Source organism: Capricornis sumatraensis, chromosome 7 (assembly GCF_032405125.1).
Source record: "Capricornis sumatraensis isolate serow.1 chromosome 7, serow.2, whole genome shotgun sequence".
Lineage (NCBI taxonomy): Eukaryota > Metazoa > Chordata > Mammalia > Artiodactyla > Bovidae > Capricornis > Capricornis sumatraensis.
The window spans coordinates 24,882,564-24,902,056 of record NC_091075.1 but is presented as its reverse complement, the minus strand read 5'-3'; the positions used below and the strand labels follow the sequence as shown (position 1 = coordinate 24,902,056).

The following is a 19,493-nucleotide window of genomic DNA, read 5'->3' as shown; positions in this document are numbered from 1 at the left end:
CACTCCCCTGATCCCCAGCTGCAGACCAATTTCTCTGATTCAACCAAGCTTCCTCGAAGTCTGTAGCTATTCTTCACACCGCATGGCGTCCTTCCTTGACCCTCTGTGGTCAGTTCCGCCTGCCCCTGTGGCAGGAATCCTCTCACCACGAGGACCCGCGTCCACTCAGATCTGCTCACCACCCTCCTCAGCTGCCCCCGGGGCACAGGTGACCACCGCCTCCTGCTTCAAGCCACCTGCCCCTGGACTTCTCCACGCCATGCCCACCCCCACCTTGTCTCAGCCTCCAGAGCCCCCTCCTCACGGCACAGGGCTCGGACCCCCTCACGCCCAGACTCAGCACTGCCACAGCGCTCGTGGGCAAGGCAGTGCTCCGGGAGGCCGCGACGCCGTGAACACTCCCTGGTCCCAGCACCTCCCAGCGTTCCCTCCAGCCTCCTCCTCTCTGTGACCACCACCCTCGACCCGCGCCCCCATTTCTTACCTCATTTCTGCGGCAGCTCCCAGCTGGTTTCCAGTTTCCAGGCTGTCACTCTGTCAGCACCTCCAGTCCATTCTCTACACACAGGGAGCGTGATTCCCTTTAAAAGTGCCGTGGCTCTGGTTGTGTGCGCTCCTGTTCAGGCATCCACTCAGCCAGTCTCCGCTGAGCGCATCCTGCCTGCCCAGCACTGTTGCGGGCGGCGGCGGCCCGGGCTTGTCTGTCCCCTCTTTCCTACGTGGTGTTCACACGCCCCCTCCCGCCCCCTGCCCTGTGTTCCTTCCGCTCCCCCAGCTCGCTGCACTGATCCAGGCCCAGGGCCTGTGAGCCTTCTCTTCCCCTTCCCCGCACAGGTCCTTACTTGGCGGGCTCCTTCTTGCCATGCGTTTCAACACCAGTGTCTCCTCGTCGGGGTGGCCGTCCTAAGGGAGTGAGGACAGGTGTTACACACCCTTTAGAAGAGAGCAGGGTACCCCCAGAAAACCACCCTCATCTCCTGTCTCATGACCTGATGCTCCTTCCACACTAAGAAGTAGGTAGACACTTCTATTTTAAAAAGCATCAAGCCCTCATTTTATTGTTATTTGTAAAATACCTCACAGTTCCTAGCACATGACAGAAACCCATAAAGACTGATCGGTTGAATAAATCCATCAGTAACCATGGCCTTGTCACTGCCATGAAGGTCTTTCTGTTTCAGTGCTGGAATTTAACATACAAGAAGGAGCCCTCTGACTCGGGTATGGTAGACTTCCGTTTTCCCTGGTCACTCTCTCCCGACGGGAAATCATTCACACTCTTCAGCTCCCTAGAGACACTTCTCAGAGGGAGATCAGACCTACCTGCCTAGTAGAAATAAGCGCATTTTCACTTTTTGGTTTTTTTCTTTTTTTGCTACCAAAATGTTCTTGAGGCAGTGTATGGTGTCGAACAGCATGTGCAGCCCAGAGGCTCATTTTTAGCTCCTACTTCTGTCACCAATTTATTTTGCTTACATTCAGCAATTTCCTCTGCTATACAATAGGTAGTAGGTGGAAAAATACGCCTAATTTCTAAGAAAAAAAGTACACTTTGAGTCAAGAAAATTCAGAAAGGATTCTGACAAACACAAGGCTAGATTGTAAGAAAGAGAGGCGAAAACACTTGGCTGATTCTGATGGTTTCACAGCCTTTGTATCGCTCGGTGTCTTCTGCCCCACCCCACTGTGTGGGTTGTGGGGTTGAGCAGAGGCCCACGACGCAGCCCACGAGCCTGCCTGACGCACGGGGAGCCCCGCTGGGGTGGAGGCACCGTGCAGGCCGGCCTGGCCATGTCGGGTGCAGCCCCGTGACCCGTGCTTTCTCTCCGCAGACGAGCTCCGGGACGACAGCATCTGTGACAGCGGTGTGGAGACCTCCTTCCGCAAACTCAGCCTCGCCGAGTCTCTGACCAGCGGCACCTCCTTGCTAACTCTTAACAAAGTGCCCCATGACTACGGGCAGGAAGGACCTATAGAAGGCAAAATTTAGCCCGCTGGCAGTTTCCAACACTGAGGAAACCAAAGCTCGGAGACTCCGCCGTGTCGCCCAGAGGAAGGAGGCGCACTCAAGGGTGCTCCGAGGAACACAGGCCGGCCTGGAGCACTCTGGATATAGTTCCAGGCCTTTTAAACGTGGATTTCTTCTTTGGTTCTGAAATGAATTTTAGCTCAGTTGATGGCTGGGCTGATGCCCCGCTGGGAGTGCAGTAGCTTGTCAAGCTTTACCAGCTGCCTTCTGTTGTCATTGCTGCTGTCCCTCTGCTGCCTGCCCTCTCTCATTACAAGCTGTCACCCCCCGCCTGCCTGCCTTCTGGCTGTCCACAGCACAGGTGTGCACTCAGATCAAGGCTTATGGAAAGGGATGTCACCTTGCACCTTGGTATGATTTTAAAAGACTCACTGCGACTTCCCTGGGGGGCCCAGTGGTTAGGACCTGGCGCTTCCACTGCAGGGGCACAGGTTCCATCCCTTCTTGGGGAACTATTGATAAGATCCTGCAAGCCAGGTGGCAAGAGAAAGGAAAAAAAAAAGCTCACTGCTTTTTCTAATTGTGTCTGTGATTTGAAAAAGGAACATGTACATGGCAATATTTAAACATGATTACAATCAATGCTGAAAATGGTATTTCCTCCCTTTTCTGCATTTTGCTATTGTAAATATGTTTTTTAGATCAAATACTTTTAAAGGAAAAAATGTTGGATTTATAAATGCTATTTTTTATTTTACTTTTATAATAAAAGGAAAAGCAAATTAATGACCTCATCTTGTTTGATCTCTATAAATACTTTTCTAAGATTATTCTTTATAATCACAGGATCACTCCACAGCCTGGTTCTCAGATTCACAGCTCGCTCTAGAATCAAGTTTTTGATCCAGAAATGAATAACAACAGAAATTATCAAAAGTGTTTCAACTGGAGATGAAAGCTTTCGGTTTGTCAAATCCTTGCTAGGCTAGTTTTATGTAGGCCATATCACCTCATCTTCCTCCACGTCAAGCACTGTTCTTCAAGCCTCTGTGTTCCCCATGCCTCTTGTGATGAAGTCCTGAGACATTAGCACAACAGAGGCCCTGCGACAGGAAGACTTCCAGCGCGAATTTACCTTGTATCTTCTGGATCTCAGATCTGCTGAACAACCCGCTGCAGCTTCTGTAGCCCTTGCTGTCTCACTTTGCACTTTTATGCCATGGAAATGCTTCTTTTCTTCAACGTCGTGAACCAACCTCTTCTGGCTTCAGACTTATTTTCTGCAGCTTGCCTCACCTCTCTCGTTTTTATAGAATTGGAGAGTTAGGGCCTCGCTCTAGAACAGACTCTGGCTTAAGGAACTATTGTGGCTGGTTTGCTCGTCTATCCAGACCACTACAACTTTCTCCACATCCTTAATAAGGTTCTTTTCACTCTCATCATTTGGGTGTTTGCTGGAGCAGCATTTTTCATTTCCTTCAAGACCCTTCCCTCTGCATTCACAATTTGGCTAGCTGGTGCAAAAGGCCTAGCTTCCAGTCTGCCTTGGCTTTTGATGTGCCTTCCTAAGTTTGATCATTTCTACCTTTTGATTTAAAAGGAGAGGTGTAATTTTTCACTTAAACACCTACAGGCCACTAAAGGGTTCTTAATTGGCCTGATTTCAGTATTGTGTCCCAGTGAATAACAAGCCCTAGAAAAGAGAGGGTGACAGGGAACGGCCGTTTGCCGGAGCAGTCGGCGCACACACACCATTTATCGAAGTTTACCAACTTGTATGGATCGCGTGCAAAGCAGGAAACCCAGGTTCGATCCCTGGGCGGGGAAGATCCCCTGGAGAAGGGAATGGCAACCCACTCCAGCATTCTTCCCATTGGCTATAGGGCATGGAATCGGAGTCAGATACAACTGAGTGACTGACCAACCAGCAGCACCACCGACTTGTAAGGACGTGGTTTGTGACACTTCAAGACAATTACAATAGTAACATCAAAGATCACTGACTACCATACCAAATATAGTAATAATGGAAAAGTTGTTCACAATATTTCAAGAATTACCAAATTGTGACAGAGACATGAAGTGAACAAATACTGCTGTAAAAATGGCACTTGATAGATTTGCTCCACACAGGGCTGCCACAAACCTTCAGTTTGTAAAAAAAAGAAAAAAGGAAATGCAATATTAGCAAAGCACAATAAAGAAAAGTACAATCAAATGAGGTATGCCTATATTCCAGTTTTGGGAAATTATTTTTCTAAAATAAAAATAGCTCTGAGTCTCCTTAACTCTCCAACACCAAGCATATGCCTCCATTCCTCCCCCAGTTCCATGCCCCTGTGACAGATAGTTCTTTTCCAAGTGGCCGTGACAAGGTCACCAGTTTTGCCGTATCATGCCAACACTCCTGAGAGGCGAGGCCTGTGTTCTGAGGGGCGAGGCCAACGTTGCTTCCCTGCATGTCTAGCCAGGCCTGTGACAAGGGCAGAAGTGATGGTAAGTGACTCCTGAGGTTAGGTAAGAAAATGCAATACAGCTTCTTCCCAGAATCTCAGGTCAGGTCTCGTCCTGCTGGAAGCCAGTTAGCACGCACGCTCTGAGGGAGCCAAGTGGCCATGTGGGGAAACCACCAACAGAAATGGCAGACGTGTGCAGGAGTGAAGCTTTGAGAGGATCCCAGCCATCAATCAGCCCTGAATATTCACTGGAAGGACTGATGCTGAAGCTGAAGTTCCAATACTTGGGCCAGCTAATGCGAAGAGAGGACAACTCACTAGAAAAGACCCTGATGCTGGGAAAGATTGAGGGCAGGAGGAGAAGAGGGCGACAGAGGATGAGATGGCTGGATGGCATCACCGACTCAATGGACATGAGTTTGGGTGGACTCCGGAAGCTGGTGATGGACAGGGAGGCCCGGCATGCTGCAGTCCATGGGGTCGCAAAGAGTCAGACCCTGTTGATTCAAATGACCGAGCAAAAGCAGCAGCAGTGGAGCCTTCCCGCTGCCTCAGGCGATGCTACCCGGAAGAGTCCAGCACCAGAGGCAGATTCACGAGTAAATGAAGCAACAAGCTGATGTTTTAAGCCTTAGGTGTGAGGTGCTTTTTACTGTTCCAACAATTCCTGTACCAGGAGGTCACGTTAAAGAAAAGCTGACTCCAGGAGGAACAACGAAGAAACACGCTGGAAGTGAAAATAGCATTTCCCTTCTTTAACAAGAAGCCCTATTTCTGTTCCGTTCCTTTCTCTCCTCCCAAATCACAGTGGTGTCTTGAGTGTGCGTGCTTGGACAAAAGGCCACCAGTGCCGCCTGTGCCTCTGAGGAAGGCGCGTGTCTCGTTCTGGCCCGGCAGATGGGGGCAAACAGCAGAAGGAATGCAGCAGACAGGTGGGGAGCTACAATGGGCCTGAAATAAACCTTCCCAAAAGCCCATCTCTCAGCAGGAAGCCATTCAAAAATAGCTTCCTTAGAGGCTTCGTCATCTTCTCAGCCTTCTACACTCTGCAAGCACAACCCAGATTTTTTCAGGATCTGCAGTCTTTGTCTTTTGGCAGCAGAAAGCCAGGCTGCTGCCCGTTCACCCGCCCGAGTCCCCTGTGGTACTTGGATGTGGTGAAGCTGTTCTTGGCACCACCATGGAGAATAGCCCCCACAAACCCACCTTCTGCTTCTTAGCCAGAATAAAGAGGCAAAGGAGACAAGCAGATTTGAGCATCTGTGATGTGTCAACCCCTTTGCTGTAACGAATTCTAGTCATAATTCTCAAGACATCCCTATGGGTTCATATTTAACCCCAATTTTACAATGAAGAAACAGATAATCTGAATATTAACTACTCACCCCAAATTCAAATCCACAGGTTATTCTTTAGCCATGTCTGAGTCTGAAGTCTTTTGAAGTCCTATATTTAAAAAAGAAAGGAAAAAATACTTACAAACATGTATAAAAACAATGGAATCATAATGTCATACCCCAGCCAACATGCAAAATGAACCCAGAGTACCCCTAAAAAGATATGTTGATTAAATGTTCACATGATCTCATTTGCCCCATAATAATAGGCTAAACTGGTTAAATATGAATTATTCATTGGTGGGAGGTCCCTGGGTTGCATATCTTTCTCCTTATTTTGTGAGTTCTTGGGGAACTTTCTTTCTGAACTGTGCTTTCCCAGGTAATGGATTTAAGGAGGCATTGGAGTCAAAAGAAGATGTAACTAAAATTCTTTCATTTTCTCAAGGCTGGACAATATCTTGAAGATCACCTAAGTAAATTATCCAAATTGCCATCTTTTTAAAATCCCTATGATGTGATAGCACTTCCTTCCTATAATCCTCAATATGGCTGCTGTTGCATTTCAACACCAATTCCCAAGGCTACATGTTCCCAACCATTGGTTTTCTAGGTTCACCCGTTAGCACAGGGGTTGGGGGAGATACTGAGGAAGGGCTCATCTTAACCCGAAAGCAACATCCCCATCTCCTTCCTAAGCCCCAGCCCCTGCATACCCCCCCCCCCCATCACCACCTGGGCCCTAGCACCAGGGGGCACGTTACCGTTCCCACTGGTGGGGATGTACACACTCATATGCTCATGGACCACTGGGCAAGTCAGCCCAATGCCAACGCAGCCCTTGGCTGTCTTCTCCTTCCCAGTTTTGCTCTGGGAAGGTCAAAGCCACCACTTGGCCCTGACTGCTTTCCTGCCTTGCCAAAAGCACATCTTGAATGATGATCCACACAGGCACACAGCAACTGCGCTGGGGGCCACTGTGGTTCTGAAGGCAAAGAAACTCCAAGTTTAAAATTTCAAGGAAGAATGTGTGGTACATCTGAAACTAATACAACATTGTAAATCAACTACACTCCAATAAAAATTAACAAAGAAAGAAGTGTGGGCAGTAAGTCACACGCGCCCACAGGTCCACCCCCCTTCAACAGAAGCAGCTGTGCTGGACCAGGGACGACCCGCCCTTGCTCCCTCCATCACCAGAAGGTTGGCCCTTTCTTCAAGTCATGCAGTAACGTTGTTTCGGTCCTCATCACTCTCTGCTACTGTGCCGTTTAAGAGCTCATCTGACTTCGCTCCCAGCAATCAGCTACTCTGGGGGCTTTGTGCCAAGTTTCCATAGATCCATAGCAATTCAATTATGATGAAAAATCATTGAGATGCCACCTGTTTGCCAAGGTAGCAACAATGAAGGGAAATGAAATAGACTGAAAAACAGCAGGAAGGGTCACCCTGCAGGTCTGACCCTGGAGATGAGCCTCTTGGACGCCCTGCCTCTGAGCCCTGGAGCCAGAGGAGCTTCAACAAGGCTGCTCTGTTCTTTCTTCCGTGATCCCTCTCTCCTCCCCACTTTCTCTCTCTATTCATCCTTCTTTCTGCCTCTCTTCCTCCCTCCTCTCTCTCTCTCAGCAAAGCCTCCAGCACTCCAGGGCACTGGCAGCCGGTTCTATGAAGGCTGGACAGGGGACGGGGTGAGAGCAGAGGGCCGCAAGCCCTCTCTGCCTTACTCTGGGGAAGCCTCCAGGAAACCAGCATCCTGACCCAGGGTCCCCCTCCAGCCGCCACCAGCTTCATTTCCTGTGCACAAGAGGCCTCTGCTGGAAGAAACAGAACTTTGCATGATCACCCAACAGCTGGCACGCCTCCTGCTACTCAACTTTTTTTGCGTCAGTAAAACTGGAAAGAGGCTTACCAAAAGAAGGAAATTTAGAAATGTCTTCAGCTTACTGCCTGTTGATTTCTCCTCCAGTTCGGGTCACAGAAGTCTGATGATTACTTTCCCTTGGTAGAGGAGACTTGAACTGTTCTTTTTCTTTCGTCCCCCAGGCCTGATCATTCTTTGAGGAATAATTATCTTAAGCCAGCATTTATGACTCACTTACCCATCCTAGGCATTGTACATCCGTTATTTTTTGTAATCATCACAACTCTATAAAACAGTAATTACTGCTAACCTCATCTTAAAGATAAGGAAACCGAGGTTTAGAAGTTAAGTGGTCTGTCCAAGTTCAGGACACGTTAGAGCCAGACTCGCATCCTGAAGGTTTAACTTCAGAGCAAGAGCCCACACTGCCCTGCCCATAGGCCCACCTACGCCTCACCCGCAAGCTCTCTTTTGTCCACAAGAATGCTTTTGATGATAAAATCAGAACACCTGACTACAAGTGGATTCAACAAACAGGGGCTTTCTTTTTTTAAAAAAATAATATCATAGTAAGATCAGAGTTCTACATTTTACATGGAATCTTGTCTTTTTTAATTTAGTAAGTAATTCAACTTTGTAAAAAACATTGCGTGGGCCTGCAAAATCATCTGCTGGCCATGTACAACCTGTGCATGGCCCAAACCACACTTTCTGCAATTGTACCTTCAAGATGATCAGGCGGGGTGATGAGCTGCCAGTTCTGAGGAGGAATCAAGGTATTCACATCTCTTCTCTTCCAGGTGCCACTTCCGCCCCCTCACTCCCTTGGGCTCCCCTCCTCAATGATGCTGTTCCCAATGCCTGAGCAGGTGCCCATTTTGCCCACCTCCAAAGGGTTTCTTTGATGACTTAACATAGAGGCAATGATAATGATAAAAACACTTGTTGACTAGCTATTGTGTGCTCTCAGTATCTATACATCATCTCGTTTAGCCCTCACAATTAACCCAAGTAGTCTGATTATTATTACCCCATGTGTACAGAAAGACCCAGTAACTTATATGCAACGTCAAACAGTCCACTAACTGTAGATCGGGAACTCAAACATATGTACGTGTAATTTCAGAGCCCATAACCTTTAAATGTTGCATCAACTAGGATGCTTTTGATTAAAACTCAGAATACCTGACTACAGCTAGATTAAACAAATAGGCCTTATACTTTTTAATAAGACTAGAGTGAGATGATTACAAGGCTAGTTCAACATCTCAGACATTCCCTCTGTGTCAACCGTATTCACTCGGACTTCCCTGGTGGTCCAGAGGTTGAGAGTCCGCCTACCAACGTGGGCGACAGGGATTCAGTCCCTGGCCCTGGAGGATTCGACACGCCGCAGGGTAGCTAAGCCGACGCACCACAACTACTAAAGCCCGTACACTCTAGAGCCCGTGCTCTGCAAAAAGAGAAGCCACCACAATGAGAAGCCCGCACACCACAACTAGAGAAGAGCCCCTGCTTGCCGCAATCAGAGAAAGCCCGGGCACAGCAAAAGACACCCAGTGCAGCCAACAATAAATAAATAAACATTTTAAAAATATTATTTCCTCAAGGACACAAAAAGGTTGCAGAAGCTCCAAGTATCAGGTCCTCACACAGCAGCTTCTCAGTTTCAGCAACAGCCAAGGATTCCTGCACATGTCTCTTTCTTATCAGCCAGGAAACCTTGCCCGCCCCAACCCCCCCAAGCCCCACAATAAGTATCACTTTATGTTTCATTTGCCAGAATTAAGTCACATGCCTAACCCTAGGTGAATCACTGGCAAAGGAGAATAGGATTAGTATAGCCAGTTATGACTCAGTCCCTGGGGCTGGACGTGTAGCCACCTCTATTAGTAGAGAAGAGGACGTAGCTGTAGAATGGCCTGCCAATAATGTCTGCTCCAACTACAGGGAACATGTGAACTGTCTCTCAGGATCCAGTAAATTTTGCAAAAGCCGTAACAAGTAACCATAACAGAATAAGAACAAGAGGGTTGTTCCCACATATATTACGAGACAGGAATGAGTACTAGCTTTCAACCAGAAATTTCCATGATCCCGACATCCCATTTCCCCAGATTTCTAGGCCACTTTGGTGGTGGTGTCATCCTTTGTACTCACTCATTGCATAAATGGCACAAGCTGGTGCTCAATAATCCTATGCAAATACTGAAGCCTGACCTAAGGAATTCAGCTGCATCACTGTTGCAAACTTTTTTTTTTTCCCATGGCAGGATTCAGTAACCCACGTCGAAAGAAAAGAGGAGAGACAGTTATAAAACATGATAATACAGTGATGTGATGCCCTTATTTCTGCAAAGCCTGTTCCCTGTTTGGCCCCTATTCAAGGGCTGAGAGATGTCATGGCAGCCAAGCTCCCTTCAGCTTATTGATCACAAACTTAAGAGACCCGCCTAATGGACCACCTAGTCCTGTGTTTTTTCCTTCCTTGTGTATTAATTACAGTGACAATCTTGTAAGACTCCTTTCTCAACTGACATTTTTCTCATTTTTTAAAATTTGCTTTTTTAAAAATTTTTATTTATTTAATTGGAGGATAATTATTTTATAATATTCTGATGGTTTGTGCCACACACCAATACGAATCGGCCATAGGCAGACGTGTCCCCTCCTTCCTGAACCCCTCCTCCCTCCCTTCCCACCCCACCCCTTCAGGTTGTCACAGATCATGGGCTTAGGGTGCCCTGCGTCATACATCAAAATCCCACAGGCTATCTGTTTTACATACAGTAATATAGAAGTTTCAATGCTATTATAACAAACTTTCAAAAAACTTTCCTGAAGTATGGAACAAGATGGCCTTATCCAACATGCTCCTCCATCAGGGTCGTGTTAACCTTAAATGAATTGTCACCAGCTGAAATGACCTTATCTGTTTACTTGCTTCTTGTCTGTCCCCCGTTACAAGGACAGTCCATGACAGCCCAGACTTTCCTGCTTTTTTCATTGCAATATCCCTGAGGACGAGGTCAATGCCTGCTCAGTGTTTCTTAATAAGGGCTTGGTAAATGAATGAACTGAAGGAGGGCATGGCAACCCACTCCAGTATTCTTGCCTGGAGAATTCCCAAGGACAGAGGAACCTGGTGGGTGGATACATTCTTAAGTTAAACAGTCTTTACAGTCAGAATATAAATGTGTCTTAACAGTGGTTTGGTCTGTGGCTTTAACAGTTTTGTACCACATCACTCTGGCACCTTCCAATAAGTCAATTAGAAAACAGGCTATCTTCTCTTCACTTGAAAATGTTACAAAATGCCGTTTCTGCCTAAAGCTTTTAAATTTATGCTTTTACTGAACTGATAAGACTGTATGAACTGTCAAGGCAGACTCGGGAATATTTTGAAATGCATTGAATTTCCCACACAAACAATGCTGCCTTGTTTCTCTCCCTAAATCTTACCAAGTTGGAGGATAAGTTTCAAATCTGGGAGCCAGAGATAGTCTCAGAGAATATTCTGTCTTAAGTCAGTGTCAGTTTAGGAATGCTTGGGAAATATATCTATTTCTCCTGAAGTCCAGTACACTTTCATTCCAATAGAAAACAAACTCTTCCTATTTCTTTTCCAAAGCCAAGTAAGAGGAAAACAAAAACAAAAACAAAACAAAACAAAAAACTGAGAAGAGTTACAGTGAGTGTGATTGAGAAAATTACCATTTTCTTCACTTTAAAATGGGAAGATGGAACCCCATGAGCTGACTGATCTCCACCTCACTCCCTGGAATGTGGTCTGTAACCAGAGCAGAAGGATCTGAGCCTGGTCTTCCCATTCCATTAACACTTGCAAATCCACCAACAGAAGAGGCTTCTCAGAGATCCAAAGCCCAGAGTAAGTACCTCCAATTCTATTTCAGCAAATGTGGCAAAACAAATCTACTAAAATGGTAGAAACAACTGACCTCAGTGCTGCACATGAACTGTGGAAGAACACTGTGGACACAGCTATTCTCTTACAGAAATGGTATGTATACACATTCCAGCACATTTCTCTCCTCTTATAAACCACTGTCGGCAAATATTTATGTCTATTCATTCATTTATTCTTCCTTGATAAATTCATTCATTTCTGATATCATCCCCCTATTTTCTTAAAAAAAAATTTTTTTAAGACATTTGCCTTGAGAGAGGGATTAAGATGGTGAAGTGGGGGGACCTGGAGCTTACCTCCTCCAACAAACACATCAAAAATATATCTACGTGTGGAACTCACAGAAAACTGGGAACTGGCTGAAGAAATCCTTTACAACCAAAGCTGCTAGAAAAATTTCCATGTAACTGGGCAGGACAAAAAGGAGCCTCAGGCCAGGATGTGTGCTCCCGGGAGATCTGTTGGGAGGAGAAGGCGCACGTGGCTGGACCGTTGCCCTGAGGAGTGAGCGGGTTGGCTCACTACCTGGGCATCCCAGTCCTGGGCTCCTGCACGGAGGAGACAAGCTCTCTCGCCCATCAGGAAATGTGCTGAGACAGATAGAAGGGCTGGAGCAGCCTAGACTTTACTCGTGAGGAATGCACGCATGTGCAGACCTGCTTGCGATCAGGGCAGAGAGAGCCTTGGCCTGGAGGCTCACCACACATCCCAGTATGAAGGGTCAGACGACATGCCCACTCCATACCACAGCCTGGCGTGTGATCTGGGCAAAGATTGAGTCTAGATACACAGAGACAGGCTAGGGAGCCTGCAGCGTGAGCCAGGTAGAATCACCGAGACCACCGTCAGCCCGCACTCCGGGGTGACGGGCGCAGCTACGACAGAGCAGCAGCTACGCTCTGAATCTTGGGCAGACAGGCCCAAGGAGCACGCAGGAGTCGTTTCCCAGAGAGAGCACCCTGGTTCCACCCACTTCACCCCGTGGCTTAGCACTAGACCCGGGGCGGACAGGTCCAGGGAGAAGTCTGCCACAGGGGCAGCCCTCAGGTAGAACACACTCACCTCAATTCCATTCCTATAGACGGAACCCCCCGACTCCCAGCCCCAGTTTACTCCTCAGCACAGCCTAGCGCTAGACCTGGGACAAACGCAACAGAGAAGGAGAGGTGACCTTGGGTCACTTTTAAGCAGAACCATGGATGCCTGCACAGGCGGTACGTGGGGCCCCTGTGAGCACACAGGCCTTGCTGCAGCAGGCATCTTCAGGGCAGGGCACACACAGGGGAGCCTCAGGGAACCAAGCCTCAGGGCTTTGATTCCAACAATCATTATATGCCAATAAACTGAACAACCTAGAAGAAATGGACAAGTTTCTAGAAACTTCAGTTCAGTTCAGTTGCTCAGTCATGTCCGACTCTTTGCAACCCCATGAATCGCAGCTTGCCAGGCCTCCCTGTCCATCATCAACTCCCGGAGTTCACTCAGACTCACGTCCATCGAGTCAGGGATGCCATCCAGCCATCTCATCCTCTGTCGTCCCCTTCTCCTCCTGCCCCCAATCCCTCCCAGCATCAGAGTCTTTTCCAATGAGTCAGCTCTTCGCATGAGGTAGCCAAAGTACTGGAGTTTCAGCTTTAGCATCATTCCTTCCAAAGAAATCCCAGGGCTGATCTCCTTCGGGTCTAGAAACTTACATCCTGCCAAAACCGAGTCAAAAATAATTTGAACACACTGATAACTAGAAGTGAAACAATCTGTAATTTAAAAAACAAAACAAAAAACCCCATCCCTCCAAACAAAAGTCCAGTGCCGGACAGCTTTACTGTGGTATCCTACCAAATAAACAAAGAAAAACTTATACCTATCCTACTCAAACTGTTTCAAAAATCTGAAGAGGAAGGTTCTTGTTGTTCAGTTGCTCAGCCGTGTCCAACACTTTGTGACCCCATGGACTCCACTATGCCAGGCTTCCCTGTCCTTTACTATCTCCTAGAGGTTGCTCAAACTCATGTTCATTGAATCACTTATGCCATCCAACCATCTCATTATCTTGGCCCCTTTTCCTCCTGCCTTCTATCTTTCCCAGCATCAGGGTCTTTTCCAATGAGTCAGTTCTTTGCATCAGGTAACCAAAGTATTGGAGCTTCAGCATCAGTCTTTCCAAAGAATATTCAGGACTGATTTCCTTTAGGATTGACTGGTTTGATCTCCTTGCAGTCCAAGGGACTCTTAAGAGTCTTCTGTAGCACCACAGTTCAAAAACATCAGTTCTTCAGTGCTCAACCTTCTTTATGGTCCAACTCTCACATCCATACATGACTATTGGAAAAACCACAGCTTTGACTATACGGACTTTTGTTGGCAAAGTGATGTATCTGCTTTTTAAAACGCTGTCTAGGTTTGTCACAGCTTTTCTTCCAAGGAGCAAGTGTCTTTTAATTTTATGGCTGCAGTCACCATCTGCAGCGATTTTGGAACCCAAGAAAATAAAGTGTCACTGTTTAGAACACTCCCAAATTCATTCTGTGAAGCTACTATCACCATGACACCAAAACCAAAGACATTACAAAAAGAAAACTAAAGCCAATATCTTTGAGGAATATAGACACAAAAATCCTCCACAAAATATCAGCAAACCAAGTCCAACAATACATACGAAGGATCATAAACCATGATCAAGTTGGATTTGACAAAATTCAACATCCATCCCTGATAAAAAAAAGCTTTCACCAAAGTAGGAAGGGAGAAATTTCAACATAATAAAAGCCATTTACAACAATCCCAGAGCCATCATAATATTTAACAGTGAAAACCTGAGAGCCTTCCCACTAAGTTCAGGGACAAGACAAGGATATCTACTCTTACCACTACTATTTAGCAAAATAAGGTAAGCCCTAGCTACATCAATCAGACAAGGAAAAAAAAAAAGGGCATCAAAATTGGAAGGGAAGAGGTAAAATTGTCACTATTTGTAGGTCACATAATACTCTATGTTGTTGTTTAATTGCTCAGTCATGTCCAACTCCCTGCAACCCCATGGACTGCACAATGCCAGGCTTCCCTGTCCTTCACTATCTCCCAGAGCTTGCTCAAACTCATGTCCATTGAGTCAGTGATGCCATACTCTATGTAGAGAACCCTAAATTCTTCTCACAAAGACTATTAAATGAACTCAGCAAGGTAGCAGGATACAAGATTAACATACAGAAATCTGTTGCATTTCTTCACACTAATAACGAAATATTAGAAAGAGAAAGTTAAAAAAAATACCATTTAATATCCTGTCATAATATCAAAAATATCAAAATCCAAAATACCTAGGAATAAACTTAATCAAGGATGTAAAAAACCTATACACTGAAAATTATAAAATATTGATAATGAAAACTGATGGTGATGCAAATAAATGGGAAGATAATCCATGATCTTGGATTGGAGGAATTAATACTGTTAAAATGGCCATACTACCCAAAGCAATCTACAAACTTAATGCAATCCCTATCAAAATACTCATGATATTTTTCACAGAATTAGAAGAAGAAATCCTAAAATTTATATGGAATCACAAGAGATCCTGAATTGTCAAAGCAATCCTGAAGGAAAAAAAAGCTGAAGGCATAACCCTTCCGCACTTCATACTATACTACAAAGCTACAAAACAGCATGGATTTGCCACAAAAACATACATATAGGTCAATGGAATAGAACAGACAGCCCATAAATAAATCCATGCACCTATAGTCAACTAATCTATTAACACAAAAGGAGTAATAATATAAAACGGAGAAAAGAATGTCTTCAAAAAGTGGCGTTGGAAAGCTGGAAAGCTACATATAAATCAATTAAAATTAGAACACATCCTCACACCATATACAAAAATAAAATCATTTAAAGATCTAAATATAAGACATAATACCATAAAACATGTAGAAAGGAACTAAGATTGGTCCCCTAAGCAAGGCAAAAGAAATAAAAGCAAAAATGAACAAACGGAACCTAGTGAAACTTAGATTTTGCAAAGGAAATGAACAAAATGAAAAGATAACCCACTTAATAGGAGAAAATATTTGCAAGTAATATGACCAATAACTGGCTAATATACAAAATATACACACAGCCCATACAACTCAATATCAAATAACTGTCCAACCAAAAACAAGAAGACCTAAACAGACATTTCTCCAAAGAAGACATACAGATGCCAAAAACCACACACACACACACAAATGCTCCACATCACTAAGTATCAGAGAAAGGCAAATCAAAACTACAATGAGATTCTCACTTCACACAGGTCAGAATGGCCTACAAATAACAAATGCTGGAGAGCATGTGAAGAAGAGGGACCCCTCCTACATTTTTGGTGGAAACATAAATTGGTCCAGCCACTATGAAAAAAAATATGGAGATTTATTTTAAAAACTAAAAATAGAGTTGCCATACGATCCAACAAATTTTACTCCTGGGCATATATCTGGCAAAAACTCTTAACTGAAAAGATGCACTCACCCCAATGTTCACAGCAGCACTATTTACAATAGCTAAGACATGGAAGCAACCTAAATGCATATTGACAGGTGCACAGATAAAGATGTGGTATGTTTATACTGGGTTGGCCAAATGTTCACTCAGGTTTTCCTACAACATCTTACAGAAAAACCCGAATGAACTTCTTGGCTAATCAGATACAATTAAATATTACTTGATCATAAAAAAGAATGAAATAATGCCATTTGAAGCAACATGGATTGACCCAGAGATTATCACACTTAGTGAAGTAAGCCAGAGAAAGACAAACATTATATCCTATTACTTCTTCTGGCATCTTAAAAAAATAATTGAATCTATGTACAAAACAGGAACAGACTCACAGACATAGAAAACAAACTTGTGGTTAGCAAAGGGGGATAGGAGAGGGAAGGACAAAGCAGGATGTGGGATTAACAGATACACATTGTTATATATAAAACAGTTAAGCAACAAGGATTTACTGTATAGCACAAGGAATTATATTCAATATCTTATAATAATCTATAGCAGAAAATAATTAAGTATATATATGTGTGTGTCAATTACTTTGTAGTACACCTGAAACTAATGCAATATTGCATTAACTATATGTCAAAGTAAAAAAAGAAAGAAAGAAAGAATCTGCCTTTATTTGCTTCATTTTTACCCTTGCTTCACGTACTAACTGGGTGATAACAATGTTTTAAAAGTACAACCATCACTTAGCATTTATTTTGTTCCAGACCATATCTGTTTAATCTTTACAACTACCTTTGAAGGTCAGAGATAATCATCTCCACCTAACAGATGAGAGAACTAAAATCTAGAAGAACAAGTGGTTGCCCAAGGTCACAGAGCCAATAAGCCTCAGAACCTGGATTCCAACTCAAGGCAGTGTGGCTGGAAGTCCCGCCCTCTCTAGACAACAGGGTCGCACCCAAGATGGTGCCTCCATCCACAGAGCCTTCACTAAGTGTCCGTACTAGGCCAAGCCCTTGAGCCACAGTTTAAATTTATTCTTCAAAACACACTTACAAGGTGAGGGTAATTATTCCTATTTCACCACAAGAGGACCGAACATCGAGGTTAAATTACTTGAGTAAGGCTACAGAGCCAGAAAGGGCAGAATTGCAATGTAAATTCTGCCCATCAGCTTCAAAGCCCAACTCACAGGGCACCTGGAACAGGAAAATGCTCCCGTTAATGGAGAGGAGGGTGCCCCCTGCCCACCCAGGAACAGTGACAAGAACGTGATATAATATTTACCAAGTAAGAATCTTCTGGGTTACAGTCCTAAGTCCCAGTCTTTCATACAGCTTAAAAGCTGTATGAAATATATATTATATATATATCAAAAGCTGTATGTAAATATATATTTCGAAATAACACATAAAATGAGAGAACTCTTCGATAATGAAGGAGAGGAGTGGGTTGTCTGCATTTATTTTCTTAGTCTCTGAAGCAGGGCCGAAAGTTTCTTAGCTTTAAAACCAAAATATTACCTATTTAGTAACTCTCACCTCCAGTAAATTCCATAACCAATTACTTGATTCTTCTTCTAGAAGACCCTTCAAATATCCTGGTCTAGATTCTTTAAACTCTCCCAGTTTATCAAGTGGACTAAAACTCTGACTAGAGCTAAATGGAAATTAATGCCTTGCATGATACTGGGCACAACTGAGTGTTCATGGAATGGGGAAATAAGTCACAGACGGAACACCAAATTGTCAATGTAATTTATATCATCTAAAATTTTTATATATTTCAAATTTACAGAAAAGTTGCAAAACCAGAACAAAAAAATTCATATACACCTTTACTCAAATTGACTACTTATTAACATTGTGCCCCTTGTTTCACTATCAATGTAATTTTATAAACAGGATGATGAGAACAAAATGATTTCATAAGCAATTATAATTAATCAGTGTTTTTTAAAATGGTTCAATCTCAAGTTAAAGGCAATACCACTTTGTTGCCAGGCTCATCACATGCAAATCAAACCATAGCCTTGAACTGGAAAGTTCACTGGACTTAACCAAATCTGAGGCCCATACTTAATACAGGTGACCACTTATGTCAGGACACCCGAAAGTTTCCAACATGATCAAGGTGATGTCCATTTCAATGCGAGTTTTTTTTCCCAAAGAAGAATCACTAATTGCCTTTGAAAAAATAAATTATTATTGTTAAAACAAAATTTTATTTAAAAAAAACTCATGAATGAAAAAAGACTCTTGCTCAAAAAGTAATCGAATGGCAACAGTCAATCCCACCATACTTTCTAGCATCAACAACCAATACGGCTACCATCCAGACATCTCTTTCTGTTGCAACATCTGAATCTCTATTTCCTCTGGAAATAATGACAAAGCAGTTTCATGTCAATCGTTAGGTTATTTCTCAAAGCTAACCCGAGGGGCCTACATGCCCTCACAACCTTCCACACATGATTCCACAGATACCACAATGGTCATTACTGTGATTCCTTTAAGGGCTACCTGGGAGTATACCTGTAATTCTCTTAAAGGGCTACCTGGTCATGTTCCTGTGATTCCCTTAAAGGACTGCGTGTAGACAGGACCTCCTTTGGGGGTAGGAGAGACAGTTGGGTTAGAACTGATTCATGTGGTGCAAAAGGTGCGAAAGGAAGAGCTAAAGACAGAGCCCTGGTGCGGACGGAACAGCACCCAGGCACAGCTTTGTTGAGGACATCTCCTGAATATACACAGCCTTCCCTGGGAGAACCAAGTGGCTAACTAGACACCTGACAGCAAGCAGACGCATTTCCTGGCTTCTTCAATCTGTTTCTAGTTGCCTTCAGCTCTCAAAAATACAACCTGGATTCCCTCAGTAAGTATCAGCCAGTGAAGTCACATGAAAAGATTGCTCCAATTCACTCTTGCTGGTGGGTTTCCAAGGGTAAAAGAATACAGTCCGTGTCTTCTCAGTCATGAGGAAACCATTGTCACTGAATCTCCCTGGGATGCTTCCTACATCCAACCAAACAAAGGGAGCAACAGCTGAGGTTTTCAGATCAAAAACAAATGTGTTCCCTTGCTGCGAGATGGTGGCCTGAAAGAAAGAGATAAATGAAGTGAAGATGGAGAGCAGAGCTCTCTGTTCTACGTGGCTAACACAGAGTGTACTGCCTTCAACTTTGTTTCTATTACTGCTAAAGTCATATATTCCATGCACTGTGTCAGATGCTAAAAAAAAAAAATACATGGAAATTGACTGAAGGCTGTGGAAAATCACCAAATTGTAATCTCAAATCAGGGTAGAAATATGTGATCTCCTAAGATTCGGGAGAATATTTCACAGGAAGCTCAGAGCTTTGTAGCTGTGTATCTTTTCCTCAGGGTCTCATCAAGAGAGGCACATTTCTGCAGCAGGACTGGTGATTTTAATGACTTGCTCCGGATCTGTCCGG

General features: G+C 44.3%; 2 protein-coding genes across 3 annotated transcripts in view; one reads left to right on the top strand and one right to left on the bottom strand.

Moving 5' to 3' along the window:
* NFKB1 (nuclear factor kappa B subunit 1) overlaps positions 1–2,742 on the top strand; it is a 98,460-nt gene extending 95,718 nt beyond the window's left edge. For both annotated transcript variants that reach the window (XM_068975729.1, XM_068975728.1), the window contains exon 23: positions 1,833–2,742. In XM_068975729.1, the coding sequence (XP_068831830.1) occupies positions 1,833–1,990 (158 nt within the window). In that variant the 3' untranslated portion in view covers positions 1,991–2,742. The remainder of the gene's footprint in view (positions 1–1,832) is intronic.
* Positions 2,743–17,921: 15,179 nt separating this feature from the next.
* MANBA (mannosidase beta) overlaps positions 17,922–19,493 on the bottom strand; it is a 117,783-nt gene continuing 116,211 nt past the window's right edge. Inside the window, exon 17 of the mRNA XM_068975266.1 lies at positions 17,922–19,135. Coding sequence (XP_068831367.1) covers positions 18,911–19,135 — 225 coding nt within the window. The 3' untranslated portion in view covers positions 17,922–18,910. The remainder of the gene's footprint in view (positions 19,136–19,493) is intronic.